This window comes from Cephus cinctus, unplaced genomic scaffold (assembly GCF_000341935.2).
Source record: "Cephus cinctus unplaced genomic scaffold, Ccin1 Ccin1_scaffold2766, whole genome shotgun sequence".
NCBI classification, from domain to species: domain Eukaryota; kingdom Metazoa; phylum Arthropoda; class Insecta; order Hymenoptera; family Cephidae; genus Cephus; species Cephus cinctus.
The window spans coordinates 95,949-110,027 of record NW_014334369.1 but is presented as its reverse complement, the minus strand read 5'-3'; the positions used below and the strand labels follow the sequence as shown (position 1 = coordinate 110,027).

At 44.7% G+C, this 14,079-nt stretch overlaps 3 protein-coding genes across 8 annotated transcripts in view; 2 read left to right on the top strand and 1 right to left on the bottom strand.

Moving 5' to 3' along the window:
- Positions 1–2,085: 2,085 nt before the first annotated feature.
- On the top strand, positions 2,086–3,262 carry LOC107274342. Its single transcript, XM_015753391.2, has 2 exons — positions 2,086–2,536; positions 2,614–3,262. Exons 1-2 carry the CDS (start codon positions 2,368–2,370, stop codon positions 3,030–3,032), a joined length of 588 nt encoding a protein of 195 aa, XP_015608877.1. The 5' UTR covers positions 2,086–2,367; the 3' UTR covers positions 3,033–3,262.
- A 77-nt stretch (positions 3,263–3,339) lies between these two features.
- Positions 3,340–4,594, top strand: LOC107274343. Its single transcript, XM_015753393.2, has 3 exons — positions 3,340–3,758; positions 4,040–4,349; positions 4,417–4,594. Exons 1-3 carry the CDS (start codon positions 3,563–3,565, stop codon positions 4,592–4,594), a joined length of 684 nt encoding a protein of 227 aa, XP_015608879.2. The 5' UTR covers positions 3,340–3,562.
- A 40-nt stretch (positions 4,595–4,634) lies between these two features.
- Positions 4,635–14,079, bottom strand: part of LOC107274340 (chitin synthase chs-2) — an 11,328-nt gene continuing 1,883 nt past the window's right edge. Inside the window, exons 2-19 of one of the 6 annotated variants that reach the window (XM_015753377.2) lie at positions 12,974–13,108; positions 12,649–12,893; positions 12,245–12,538; positions 11,955–12,164; positions 11,515–11,862; positions 11,036–11,427; positions 10,698–10,965; positions 10,359–10,621; positions 10,064–10,274; positions 9,525–9,965; positions 9,300–9,454; positions 8,790–9,095; positions 7,946–8,193; positions 7,549–7,861; positions 7,204–7,380; positions 5,816–5,983; positions 5,492–5,723; positions 4,635–5,418 (exon numbers count right to left, since the gene is read on the bottom strand). In XM_015753377.2, the coding sequence (XP_015608863.1) occupies positions 5,099–5,418; positions 5,492–5,723; positions 5,816–5,983; positions 7,204–7,380; positions 7,549–7,861; positions 7,946–8,193; positions 8,790–9,095; positions 9,300–9,454; positions 9,525–9,965; positions 10,064–10,274; positions 10,359–10,621; positions 10,698–10,965; positions 11,036–11,427; positions 11,515–11,862; positions 11,955–12,164; positions 12,245–12,538; positions 12,649–12,893; positions 12,974–13,086 (4,704 nt within the window). In that variant the 5' untranslated portion in view covers positions 13,087–13,108 and the 3' untranslated portion in view covers positions 4,635–5,098. Of the gene's footprint in view, positions 5,419–5,491; positions 5,724–5,815; positions 5,984–6,827; positions 7,005–7,203; positions 7,419–7,548; positions 7,862–7,945; positions 8,194–8,301; positions 8,608–8,789; positions 9,096–9,299; positions 9,455–9,524; positions 9,966–10,063; positions 10,275–10,358; positions 10,622–10,697; positions 10,966–11,035; positions 11,428–11,514; positions 11,863–11,954; positions 12,165–12,244; positions 12,539–12,648; positions 12,894–12,973; positions 13,109–14,079 lie in introns of those variants that run through there. The other 5 variants (XM_015753378.2, XM_015753379.2, XM_015753381.2 and 2 more) reach the window with 5 other exon arrangements.

Genomic DNA, 14,079 nt, shown 5'->3' with positions numbered 1-14,079 from the left:
AGTAAGCAGTTGAATAAACGATGAAATTCTGGAAATACAACTTCCGAAATAAGTAAAACATACACGTGTTTTTGGCGTCTAGCTAGTGCACCCGGTTACGAATCGGGAGGTCCGTGGTTCGATACGTAGATACGTCGATACGTTCCCATTATTTAACGTAGCGGGTCCCCAGTAGGTCTATACTACGATCGGCCTATACTATTTTTCAAGATTCCTCTCTTTTAAATTTTCTCGGTTGCCCAAACTTTATTTTAAGCTTATAAAAAATATATTTAAAAAAAGGTTGTCATCGTGATCGAAAATAATTTTCTATTAACTCACAATATTCTCTATCGCAATATCCTTCATAGTAATAAAATAAACATGAGACGTGTTGCGTCTTGTTTCCTTATAACTATTGAAGAACTACTTACCGTGATCCTGCTGCCTGTACGATTGTGAACGACCTGACGCTGCAGGCCCCAATGTGTATTGCTAGTCGCGCGATAGTTAGCAACATTGTTGCAGACGCCCGCTCAGATTCGATCCGTCAGATTCCTAGACTGTTGTGTTGAAGTCGCCAGTACGTGATCTCAATAGACCGATATACTATTCTTCCCAATTGTCCTTTTCTCAATTTCTCTTACTTTTAGATATTTACACGCGTCATGTGTGTGTGAAATATAATGTAAAATAATTGTCGTAATCATCTTCAATGAAGAAACTTTATATTTGAGTGTAGAACTCATATTATTAAGATTTTCTAATCGAAACCTTTTGATATCCTATTGCCATTCGTTTATACTTTAATTACTTAAATAGATCGTTTGTGTAATGTTGATATCGCTGATCGTAGTATAGGCCTAGTGGTTCTCAATTGTCGCGCGATAGTTAGCAACATTGTTGCAGACGCCCGCTCAGATTCGATCCGTCAGATTCCTAGACTGTTGTGTTGAAGTCGCCAGTACGTGATCTCAATAGACCGATATACTATTCTTCCCAATTGTCCTTTTCTCAATTTCTCTTACTTTTAGATATTTACACGCGTCATGTGTGTGTGAAATATAATGTAAAATAATTGTCGTAATCATCTTCAATGAAGAAACTTTATATTTGAGTGTAGAACTCATATTATTCTAATCGAAACCTTTTGATATCCTATTGCTATTCGTTTATACTTTAATTACTTAAATAGATCGTTTGTGTAATGTTGATATCGCTGATCGTAGTATAGGCCTACTGGGAACCCGCTACGTTAAATAGTGGGAACGCATCGACTGCGGCACCTCTTGGGTGACGTGGAAGCCCGCAGAATGTCGTTGTTTATGCCTTTATTGTAATAAGATAAATAGATTAATTGGATATACTCTTTAACCTGTTAATCCTATTTGCAAAAGCACATTTTTTTTTTGTAAAAAGAGAGTGCTCTCCATAGAGGGGGGGTGTCTCGAACCACGGACCTCCCGATTCGTAACCGGGTGCACTAGCTACACGCCAAAAACACGTGTATGTTTTACTTGTTCCGGAAGTTGTATTGATCGAACCCGTAACCAGCAGCGGTATATCTTGACAGGTTATTGACTCAGCCACGATGCTCGTTTAATACTAAATTAAATTTTCTATAGATATTTATTCTATAGATATTTATCTATGATATTTCAAAATTTCTCTTTGAACTGTTCTCGGTCGTTTCATTTACCAACGAATTTCGCCATTCATTTTTAATGTTCATTTTCGGCATGATAAGAGGTAAAGAGTGAAAACCAATATTTCTATGCATTTTTTATAACTTTGAAATTTATTTGAATATACACATTTGTTTGCGCATTACGTCCATACAAACGTTTAGGGTTCGGTTGGACGGAAGACCTTGCTGCCCCGCCTGTTTGTTAAGAACGGTTTGTGAGGGGCGGCAACTTTTTCCCCACCACCGAGCAATCCATTCATTTTCGCTGACTGCAATATCGGCTGGAACGATGATCATGACCCGCGCGGCTACGCGAAATCTGTAACATCGACAGAGGCGATGATCACGAAATCCTACTCCCGGACTCGCCGCTACGATTTAGTGCCATGCTTTTGGTATCGCCTAAAACCGGAGCGTTGTGCATCTTCCCACTCATCTCTGTTACTAGTTACTGGAACATCTCCTCATTGGAGGAGTTAGCCATAAGGATAGGAAGAAAGAAGGAAGGACTGCATTTTTTGGGCCTGGTGTTATTATTTTATGCTGTTACGTGAGGCCAAAGTGAGCCACACTACTGGTGGAAAGGAGTACTCAGAAAGAGAAGAGTTGCTGGTATTTTGGCATGCACGGTACTGAGTCTTCGTCAACGGTTGGCGGGCCAAAGATTTTTCGATTGCGACGTTCGAAATATTTACCAAGTCATGATCCATCCGGCCACTGTCCTCGCGCACCTAGTTAAACTGGGTGTCAGTGCTTCGTGCTTGAAGCAACTTCCTGGAGGTTTCAGTGTATACGGCAGCTACCAGGCATGGGCCGTTAAGGCCTTTCAAATTCTGCTCTTCCATTCTCTCCTGGGTGTTCTCAGATTTGGTAAATGCCAATGGTGATATGATAAAGAACGTCCTGCGTATAATTGATGCTGGTTCATTATTTGACTTTTGCTTCAGGGACTCCCGATAGCAACAAGTTCCTTAGGAGCCTCTATACTTGGTTCACAACGATTGCCAATGTAATACCATTTATATTTTTTACAACTGAAATTCTGCACGAGTGTGGTGTAAGTAAAGAAGTAAGACTGATTCTATTGACACTTGGATGTCTTCCTACAATCTACGAACTAGCACTGAAAGAGAGAGCATGTCCTTACTGGATGGACATAGTTGTGAGCCTCCAATTGTTAGCATTAACTTTTGCATCTGTACAAAGCGGTCTTTTTGGTGTTATAAGTCTAACAGCCTCTTACGCATTTACGCACTACTTCTTGGAAGATTTTTGTGATAAATACGATGTACCGTATATGGATCTGCTACAATACAATCTATGTTTCCTTGAGATTTTCGCGATGCTAATATTGAAGGAACTATAACTAGGAACGTAGGCCTTACAATCCGTTACCTGGTGCCTCCACTGGTATCGAGAAACTCGGTGCCATTTATTTTATTTGTAGCAATTATCCATATCAGATACTCGTAAATGGATGTACATATATGTATATGTACGTATGGACACATGTATAACATACACGTTTATATTTCTACTTGCTCGACAAAGTCTCTTTGGAGAGATAAGAGTTTAATAAAGACTATTGATCGCCTACTTCATTGTGTTGACGTCGATCGCTTCTCCGTCCCTTTTTTTTTCAAGTCATTTCAATTGTCATTAGTCAAATCTGCACTTAAAATAAAACGTTTCTACCCAAAAGAAGCCACGTGAGTACGAAGTAAATTGAGTGAATTGAGCATACCGGCCATGTCCGAATGCTCGCTGTCAGGATGGTATTTCGATCGTCAGTCGTTATAAAGTTAATATACGTAAATATATGGTAAACATCTATTTCCGGTAAAATCGCGAACATCTCTGCCGTTGCCATTGGTTTGGTGCCTGGAAATTCTGAGAATGTTAGCAGCTTCCGTGATTTCTTGCGGCTTTTTGCTATTAGGATCAGGATCGTGTATTCACATACTAAGGAGACACTCGTTCGAGAGATATTCGAGGCTTTTACCTCAATTTGTCTGGGCTACGATTGGCATAATGGCGACGGGTACTCGATCCTTCAACATCCTTACCTATGCTCTTCTTGAGAAAACGTACCGTGAGTGACTGTGCATTCTCTCTCTCTCTCTCTCTCTCTCTATCAAAAGTCCGTGCTCTAGATCGATTCTTCCAGCTATCGATCCCCAATCGTTGAAAACGTACCGTGAGTGACTGTGCATTCTGTCTGGGCTACGATTGGCATAATGGCGACGGGTACTCGATCCTTCAACATCCTTACCTATGCTCTTCTTGAGAAAACGTACCGTGAGTGACTGTGCATTCTCTCTCTCTCTCTCTCTCTCTCTATCAAAAGTCCGTGCTCTAGATCGATTCTTCCAGCTATCGATCCCCAATCGTTGTACCTTGGGAACACGGATGACTTGACGGCAGGAAGAAGTGCGCTTGATATTTCATGCGCTACCACAAGTATTGGTGCTCTCGTTTATTCCCTCTACCTTCATCACGGACACCATGTTCTTGGCTTATGCATCTTCTTCTTGTTAGTTTTTCTTGAATTATTTTGCAACCCAAGGTCTCGCGGTATACACAGGCTTCGAGTGCCCTATTGGTCGAGTTACATAAGAAAGATGATCGGGATTGCGAATGCACATCGATACGCCCTTTGTATATTGTTTGGTGGAATTCTGGGGTAAGCCATTTTACACGATTTTACGAATTTTTTTGAGTACAAAAGATGCGCAAACTGTCTTTTGCAGGTTAGTTGAGAGAAATCATTTGTCCTTATTCGGACACCTATCCTACGCTGTCACGGCCCTTTGGTTTCCCTCGCAAAGTTATTCCGATGGAATGACAATGCGACGAGTCATAGAAAACTACACGATGCTGACATATATTCTTCTAATGACAGAAGCATTACGCTCTTCACCAAGTTGATTGAGATTGATTGATTACGTGATCATGAAGTAAAGTTCGCTTAAAAATCCAGATATTGTATTTTCCTTTTTATAAGAAAATGCGCTGTGCGTCAAAGGAGCTTTGGACGGCGTATTGCTTTTTGATCTTAAAGCTATCATTTAATTGTCACGTAAATTCATTAGTAGCTTCTCCGCGCAGTCTTGAAGCACACGCACGCACACGCACACGCACACGGAGGCACAGGCACATCTAGGTATAGTAATCACTTAAATATCCAAGAAGACAGATACGAGAGTGAAAATAGCGTTTAAGGAAAGAAAAGTTTAAGCGTAGCCGTCGCGAACTCGAATCGCACTAACGTCAGAATTTCTGGGAAGTAAACTCCGTCTCGGCGAGAGACGTCTCCAAGAATCGAATCTCAATTAAGAATTCGGAGTAGGAATAAGGAGAAAGGAAGTAATCTCAGGTGTAGACAATGCAGACAATGGCGTGCATCAGTTCCGAGTCAACAACCACGATCCGTTACATTTTTGAACTGACGTCCCTCCAAGTGACTTGACTTCGCGGTTGCATTCTGAGACTATTACTGGGACTTTCCTCGTCCTCGTACGCAGGATTCACTTGGCCGGTGTGGTTCTCAAAGACGTCCTTCACCGATATCTGACTGCTCCTCGTCGGCCTTCCTTGGATTCCCAAAGGATTGCCTGCGACTCCGTAGACATTATTGGCGCCCAGCGTTTGCATCTGAGACTTGCGTCGCATCGCCATTATACTGTTCCGACGACCCTCGAATGCTTTGAAGGCCTTTGTCGATCGACGCGTCGACATATTCCGCGGCAGACCTGCAGATTGTGACATAACAAAAATATAAAATAAAAGCCAGAATCTGATTACAATCGGACTATCGGTACTCACCTGAGCCTCCTTCCGCCATACTAAAGAAACGCTGCCTGAAGGCGACGTCCAACGTGTTGATGGCCTGAGTCTTCCTACGACTTTTCTCTAAATTGCGAATGGTTTTTCGTCTTCCAGGGCCACTGCCGCTACCTTCGTCGTAGTCACCTTCGATGCCGTCTAGCCTCTGTAGATCCCTCACTATTTCCACAGCGTGCTTAGACAGCAGTGCTTCCTCTGATAGATCCTTCGCCTGCAATCGTAAGGTCAAGCGTGGTAGGTACTATCTTTTTCTTTTTCTTTTTCTTTTTCTGGACATCCGAAAACCCGTTCCTCTGAGCTTACCTTCTTACAACAATACCAGTCGAGTGTGGTACTCGCCAGGATATGCGCAAAAGTCCCAAAGCGATGGAACAGCATGGCGGTGAACTGAATTATCAGGATCAACGCGAAGAAAAAGACGAAGACCAAACCGATGGGCTCAAGCTGCAGATACTCTTTACTGATGTGTACCTGAAAAGCGAGTTCAATCAATTGAGAAAACGAAGAGACACCCCAGAACCACAGAGGCTTTCAAGTCCAACATGTAAAAAGTTATCCACGTGTTTGCATGTCTGCTCGTCTTTCTCGATTGATTATAGGACCAAATAAGTTTTACTATAAACATCGTGTAAAGTGGAAAGATGTGCAAGATCAAGAAAGAGCGGCCACGCGCGCACAGCACATGCACACCGTAGTGCACACCATAGTTAGACACAAACAAAACACAGGTAACCAAAAGTGTAACTCCGTCGTCCACCGTGCCGGGCCTCAGCGATAGTGGGATTAGTATCCTTAATTAAGTAGAGCACAAGTACATTTTTTTTTTTGTAACGAGCGACACGCGCACACGTCACTTCCGTCGAGCAGGCAGATCCAAGAGTCACGAGCAATGTGCTTCCACGGTGATCTTTGAGCTCCGAGGGAAGTCACGCGTTTTCTTGCGCTGACAATCGTCTCGAACATAGAAATTAATCTTGTGCTCGAACGAGAAGAGCCAGGAACCAGTGCAGTAGTGTCTTACGATTATTGACCATTGGCGACAATTAACCGAGCGATTGTTATTGACAATACACAGAGAACGAAAAGAAGAGATTGAGCGAGCAAGTGCAAATCAGCAGCACATAGCAGCCATGCCTGGCGTGTCCCATTTCGCTGCCTGCATATGCGCAACGCGAAACACGCGCTCGTCGATGATAATCGAAAAGAATTCATGAAAAAAGGCAGGAAGAAGAAAGAAGGGAGTAGAACGGTGAAGCGAGAGGGGACACGCCGAAAGTTAGTCTCAGGCTGAGAGGCTTCCGGGATACCGCGGTACCTCCGAGGTTTCCTCTATGTAGGTGATGTTTGTCTTGATCCCGAGTGGCCAGACTATGTGCAACTGGTCTTTGTTCAATTGCAGCAAGAATACGATAAGAACGAACAATGCATTGAACATCAAAAACGCGAATACACTCTTGTTCCGCAGCTCGATCAAGTCGGCAGCTATGCGAGCCTGTAGGGAGTCAAAAAAAATCATACGATTAGTCAAGTTATAAAAACGCTCCGTGTGAGGACGCACCCACTTCACCGGCTAGTCTCCCGTCCTTTCGTCTAGCCCATTATTTTAATTCTCCTTGCTAATTGTTCATTTTATTTGATCTATTTGGAGAAGCCGCCAGAAGAGGCGCGACCATCCACGGAGCGAGAATTACCTCTTGGGAATGCTCGTCATAGGTGATGTTAGTCTTGATACCGAAGGGCCACTTAATGTGAAGCAAATCTTTGTTTAACTGCAGTAGAAAGACGATCAGGACGAAGAGCGCGTTCAGCATAAAGAAGGCAAAGACCGCCTGGTCACGTAGGTCCTTCAGGTCTTTAGCGATTCGGGCCTGATGTAATCAGCAGTTTTATTAATTTCGCGAGAGCGCTATAAACTCCAAGAATATTGCATGAAACAAATTATGGCGAGTATTCTCTTTGAATTTTGGATGATGAACGTATCCAATATTCCAATAGTTATTCAGTGATATTAGACTCCCATGCGAGTGGAATGTTACCTTCTCAGCCTTGTCCTCGTCGATGGGGTAGAGATATTTCTGAAGTAGGTCCTTCCAAAATTGTTCCTCCTGGACGGATAGAAAGTCGACGCCGCCCTTCTTCAGATCCTGGTCCTCGAGCCAGTAAGGACTCGTCAGGAAGTTCCCCTCGCGATTGTTCTCCGTATTATGACTGGCGACGGTCTCTGTGTCGCTGTCGCGTTCATCGTTCAACTCGGGATCCTCGCCTATGGCACCCAGGTGATCGGCAGTGCGAGAACCGCTCGAAGAAGCTCGTCTCCTTCCTATCACGTGTCCGTGCGGGTCGACGGCTCTGCGCAACATTATCAATATTCGAATTAAAACTGTCGTCCGTGTGGTTTAGGCTTAGCTTTAAAACGTTCTTCGCGATAGAGACTTTTCAATTGATTCCAGCCGCTTCCCCAATAGTTCAAGAGATTCAGCAATGGCGACCAGCTGCTGTTTCTCGTCGGAGGGTTTCCCATGGGTGCAGAGCATACACTTGAACAGTCCAGCTAAGCTGATCTCGATGGATCCTTGATCGTCATCGTTCGTCCCAGCTCCATTTTGAAGGAAACCCAATAAGGACTTCTGCTTGGCTTTCCGTTTAGCCTCCTCGGCTTCCTTTTTCTCTTGCTCGAGCTCCTGATGGATAATCAAGAATAGCAAATAATCCGTGTGCTGATATAGGTGAATTGGGTGGTTAGTATTGCGTTTTAGCCGGATGATCAGTTGATGTGCAACGATAATTACCGCAGTAGTCTTCCTCGTTTCGACTTCCCTCGTGCCCCACGATACGTTGTTAAGATTGCATAGGGAATACATGATTAGTAGGATATACATTGAAGGTACCGTTATATAGTAGATTATTCCGCATAACAGACACTTCAATTCCTTTGGATGTAGCAAGCTCGTTATTAACATTTCCACGGCTACCATGCATAGAAACAGGGCTGATGGAGATAACCAGCCTTCCTCCGAAATATTAATTAGAATGGCGATGATCGTAGAGATCATAACGAATCCGTATACGACGCTTAGCACCGCCGCCACGTAGACCTGCCGGGAAGCGTTAGTGCGCCAAATGCAATAACATACTTTCGCAATCGGTAATTCGTTACATTTCCGATGAACGTTACTTTCAACCGGGAGAATAAGCATCTGTACAACAATCACCCTCGTCATCGCCATCACCATCGCTGTCAGGCCCATCACCGTTATACTTTTCACAAGGGACAAACCTTCTTTGTTTTCTTCACTTGAACCTCGCGTGTACCCCAAGAAACAACGTTCAGGTTTATGATGGAATAGAGAATTAACAGCAGATACATAGACGGAATGGATAGGAGGTATATAATTCCGGGTACTATACACCAGAACTCTTGCGGATGCAAACAGGCTGCTATGAAGAATGAGCTTGATAAAGATATCAGGAATATCGCAGAGGGTGAGCCTATGCCGTCTTCGCCAAGCTGAAGGGCCGTGCCCACTATCACTGCCATCATTATCATCGCATATGCCGTTGATAGTATCTGAGCGCAGAGAAGCTGAAAAATAAAGGGTGAACAAACGGACCACGTTCGGTACAGTACACAATCGATCTAGAAGAAAATCTATCTACGATTGACGATTAACGAACGACGATTCACAACAAGCAATGCGAACAAATATAGCCAACAGAGCGTAACCGTTCATCGGCCGTAACAATAATCTTCATTCCGTCTTGTTATAAAAAAAAAACTAAGGCTTACTTGTATATTTGATTTGCACGTGAAACAAACGAGCATGAAGAGTAAAATGGGAATAATGTTGTAGTAGAAACTGGTCCAATTGTCTATCTTGAATGCGGCCACGAAGGCTCCGACCAACATGAGGAATATGGTACCAGGCCCAAGAATGGTTCCACCTATATTACAAAGAAGATAATCCTTTAATCTGCCGAGCAGCCCAGTTTCTCTCGACTGTCTTCTGCCTACCCATAAGAAGAATCTGATAGGAAATGTACGGCAGGGATATGTTGTCGTTGATCTTTATAGTTCGTTTGGCATCCATCAGAAGATCCATTATGTTGGCTATGGTGGAAGGTACCCAGCGACGACGCTGATTGTAAAACTCATTGAAGCCTTCTGGCGCGTGGGTGTAGGCATCGCTGGCCGCAGAATACTCGACACGATAGCCCCGCTGTAAGAGTAGGGTGCACAGCCATCGATCCTCGCCCTGATCGTACTGTACGTAATGCCTTGCCTCGTCCGATCTGGTGGTATACTTCTTCATCACGTTGTCGTCCATTAAAGCTTTACCTCTGAAGAGGGAGAAGCAGCCAGGACTACAGAGAACACAACCAATCATATGTTCCGTCGCCTTTTGCAGCCAATGACCAATAGCGTATTCGAACATCTGATACCAAACCATTGGACCTGAAAAGAATTGACATCAATGGTTATTCGTCTTTACGAACTTGGCTTGTTGAGCCGTCGCTGGTGCGCCGTGGACAAGAACAAAAGAGTAGCATTACCGGAGCCTACGGGATGTATGCGACCACAAGCTGCACCCAGATTCTTATTTTTCTTCATCAAATCTATCAGAAGTTTCACCGCAGCCGGTTGAAAATCGATGTCACCATCGAGAGTAAGCAGGAAGGTATTCTCAGCGATGACTTCCTTGCGATCGACGCTTATAGGCAATTCCATTAGACGATGTCCCAGTAGATAGTACATGTACATTACCTACGTCATCGACAACGGCAAAAATGATTAATTACATAATTAGCACATTCTTTAGTTTATTGCTCGTGAGTCCGCTTGCTGTACCTGACTCCATCGTTTCCTGTGACGAATCTTACTCTTGTCTTTCAGGTGAGCAATCATTTTCGTTTTTCCAGGAAGCGTCCACACCAGTCGACCGCCGTACGGTGTGGGAAACTTTTTGGCCGCCCTCACGTGCATTCTAGTTTGATGCACGTCCGACGCAGCTTCGTCGAGAGTACCAACCAGGAGTTTAACGAACCGATTCACCTGGGACTCGTTTTCATCGTGGTCAGACAACTCGAAAGCATCATCGAAGAAGATGTGAGCTGTGCGTATAGCGAATTTTAATCTCAGAATTACATAATGGCTCTTTCGTGGTGCAGGCGGTTCGACGCTACTCACTTTCGAACTCGTAATAATCCGGATCGACGACCTTGAGGTATTTCTGCGCTACGCGTCTCGCGCATTGATCTTCGTCAAGGCGCAAGATACTTTTCAGGAATTCCATCATCTCCTCTCTATTCTCATGCCACATGGTAGCACAAGCATAAATACGAGTAACGTGATCGCTACTTTTCACGGCAGATGGCGGCGTGCTGGACCCATCAGTATGCTCGTAAATTGTCTCGTAGTCACCGTCCCCCTTTTCTTTTTCAATTTCAGCTAAATCCTAAGAGTAATCAAGCAAGTTATAGATCTCATTGTATATTGAGCACTTCCGCTGTTCTAGGAGTACCTACCTCAACCTTGACCTCCGGCTGATCATCCCTCTTCCTGTTAAGGCCCATAGACTGATCTATCAGCAACGAATCGTACATGGGCACCACGAACAATTTCTCAGTTGCTGCCAGACGCTCGCATTTCGGGGTCCAAATGTGTAGAGTGATCCAAGTCTGCGAGAGCAACCACAGCAACCAGACCCAGGCGTATTGTTTTGAGACGAAATCGTTAAGGAAGTAGAGAGGTGGTGATTCGTAAAAGAGATAATCGGGAATGGTGCCGTGAAAGAAGCAAGGATCGCCGTTGCGAATTCCGCATGCGGCTATCAGTAAGGAAATTGTTACGGGAATTGTCAGATTTACTGGAAAGGCATAGCTGAATCCCTGAATCAGGATTTTGCAGGCGAATTTTCCTAGAATAAATTAATAAAGTTAAATGTTTGTCTTAATATAATACTTTGAATGCCTTTGGGCTACGATGCCGGTGGCGTTGTCCTCACCGAAAATGTAAGCAAAGTATGCGCCGAATATTTGCAAAAGAAGCACGTATATTGGCGTATTAAATTCAGCGGTTACAGTCTCGGTCTCGCCATTTCTCAAGATATCAGAGAGATCAGGCATCGTTCCGGATAAGGAGCCCGGTTGCACAGCCGTGACAGTGATCTTGTGATCACCAAAAGCGCTCCCAAACATGGAAAAGAGATGTCCAACATTCTCACCCTTGGTATGCAAAATCACAATGGTACTGATTAGAAAGGCAACGATCTTCCAAGCTGACATAAACATGTAGGTGAAGTATCGCGTCAGCTTAAGTTCCTTCTTGACCTTTCCCAGTGTCCTGACAATTCCTACAAGCGTAGAGCAGAGAAGAATGAAATCGTTATCGGTTTCTTTGTTCTTTTCCAATAAATAGTATCATAATAATTGGGCCTGGACTTACCTATTGGGCTTTGCATGGAAACATAATTTTCCCACCAGCCGCAAGAGACGAGTATCAGTGCAGGCGGTATCAGCCAGACCGATGGCTTCGCGCTGTCCAACAGGGGCCACACGACGAATCCGGTTGCCTGGGCCACGAGTGCAAGCAGATCAACCAGTACCAGAACAAATCTTCGTGACTCGTCCTTGTTTTTATTTCGCGATAGAAGTCCTGCATTGTCAGCGGGGAACATAAAGATTGTTAAATTCTCTGAGAATCCGGACACCTGGGCTCGATTAAATCCGACTTACCAAGCACACCCGGTACGAAGCATACGCAGTTCGTTATCATAGCTCCCTTAACGACGTCCAATTCTGGTAAAACTGCTAGGAACATTAGAGCCAGGCCAACCACGTGAAAGGTCTCCATAAGGAACACCAGAAGGAAATGGGAGGCCGGCGGTTTCTTCCAAGATTTGAAGATACAAATTCGAAGACTACGTATAAGAGTCCCGAATTCCGGGACGGCGAACGCGATGATGATGCACCATATCCACGCTATCCTCTCCTCTTCCGGTAACGTAACCACGAACTGTCGATCCCTTCCTGGAAAATATTGTTGTGCATCAGAGCTCGGATCGATCGCGCGGGCTGGTGCCTGCTTGAGAAACATTACGAAATCATTGATCGCGTTTCCCTTTGGAGCGGCTGCTTACCCAACTGCTTATTGCAATAGACAATCGCACGAGCAGGACGGAGTTGCGAGGTCATGAAGAGGATGGTACCCTTGGCGATGACTCCACTACCAAGAACAATGATAAAGACAAAGAGATAAACGAAGACTTTCGTTATTTGAACCGTGACCTCGAGGCACTTCTGATTGGCCATCGAACCCGAATCGATTTTCGGCGGGGGATTCCTGAAGACGTCCCATCCTTTTGTTTCCAGCACCGTCCTCTGACTGAAAAGAAATTTCCGAATATAGATTCGCCACATTGAAGACGACATAAAGATTACTAGTACTCGCTTGTCCTTTCTCACCTTCCGTCGTAATCCTGGGTCAAGGGACTACTCTCGTCATCAGAAAAGTCATCGGGTACTGTCGCGTTACCACCGACACCTGGCAACGCTCCGTTCTGTTGCGACTTGGACATTTCCTTGCAAAATCCCACGTGACTGTATTGGCCAAGCGAATGAGAAAATAATAATTAAATGATGAATGAAAGAAGGAGCAACTGCCGATCGTTATCCATCCGTATCTTTAATCGTATAACAGGATACGCTATGTATAGGCCTTTTGGTATGTACAGCGTACCAGGTAGTTCATTACTACGTGTCGTGAAGTCTAAGGGGGAGGAGCATTCTGATTGATCCTTATAGTAGGACTTTAGTGTGTGACCGCCTTTTTAACTCGGAAGTCTCGAGGTCACCGAGCAGAGATTTCGATTGTTTTTTCCCTCAAAGTCAGTCCCGAGGTGGTAATCGAGAGCAAAGTTTACGAGGTATCTTTGTCCGCGAGATCCGGGCTCTCCAGTCGTTCTCGTAGCTATACCGAAAGTGAAAGGAACGTGTAAGCCAACAGATAACGTAGCAAGGACGTCCACTGCAGCAGCTCGCCGTGTCGGTTGCCGCCCTCGAGAGCCTTGTCTCGACAGGCATTTGTTCTTTTCTCTCTCTCTCTCTCTCTGTACCCCACGCCCCAGACCCCACACTATCGCGGCCACAGCCAACTTTTTTCTTTCTTTCTTTCTTCTCTCTCTCTCCTTCTCTCGTTACATACATACGACGCGACGAGGGAGCGCGACCCCGTGGCGGGCATTAGGCCTAAAAAGTCCGTTGCATTCCACCGGCGGAATTTCTTGCAGAGAGGCTACGAAGGTCGCGTAGGTGCTATCCTTATATCCTTGAATCCGTGCATCCTCGTCCTACCTTCGTAGAGGATAGGAGTCCGCTCTTCACGCAGGCCGTTGTCCTGCGCGAGTCAAAAGGGAGCGGCCCTCTCGTGCGAATCATTTCAATCCTTCAATCCTTTCTACGTGTGCGACTGCCTTTGAGAAATACACATGCTCGTATAGACAAGACGACGTAGGAGCCTTCGACATGATTTGTCCAATGGATCCGGAAGTGTCGAGCGCAAGGATGCCTCC

Bases quoted from the DNA above. Each gene is read 5' to 3' on its own strand.
- LOC107274342 (XM_015753391.2), top strand. From the start codon at position 2,368: ATGATCCATCCGGCCACTGTCCTCGCGCACCTAGTTAAACTGGGTGTC. The intron at 2,537-2,613 runs GTAAATGCCAAT...CTTTTGCTTCAG, and splicing joins CCTGGGTGTTCTCAGATTTG to GGACTCCCGATAGCAACAAG.
- LOC107274343 (XM_015753393.2), top strand. From the start codon at position 3,563: ATGTTAGCAGCTTCCGTGATTTCTTGCGGCTTTTTGCTATTAGGATCA. The intron at 3,759-4,039 runs GTGAGTGACTGT...CGATTCTTCCAG, and splicing joins TCTTCTTGAGAAAACGTACC to CTATCGATCCCCAATCGTTG. The intron at 4,350-4,416 runs GTAAGCCATTTT...TGTCTTTTGCAG, and splicing joins TTGTTTGGTGGAATTCTGGG to GTTAGTTGAGAGAAATCATT.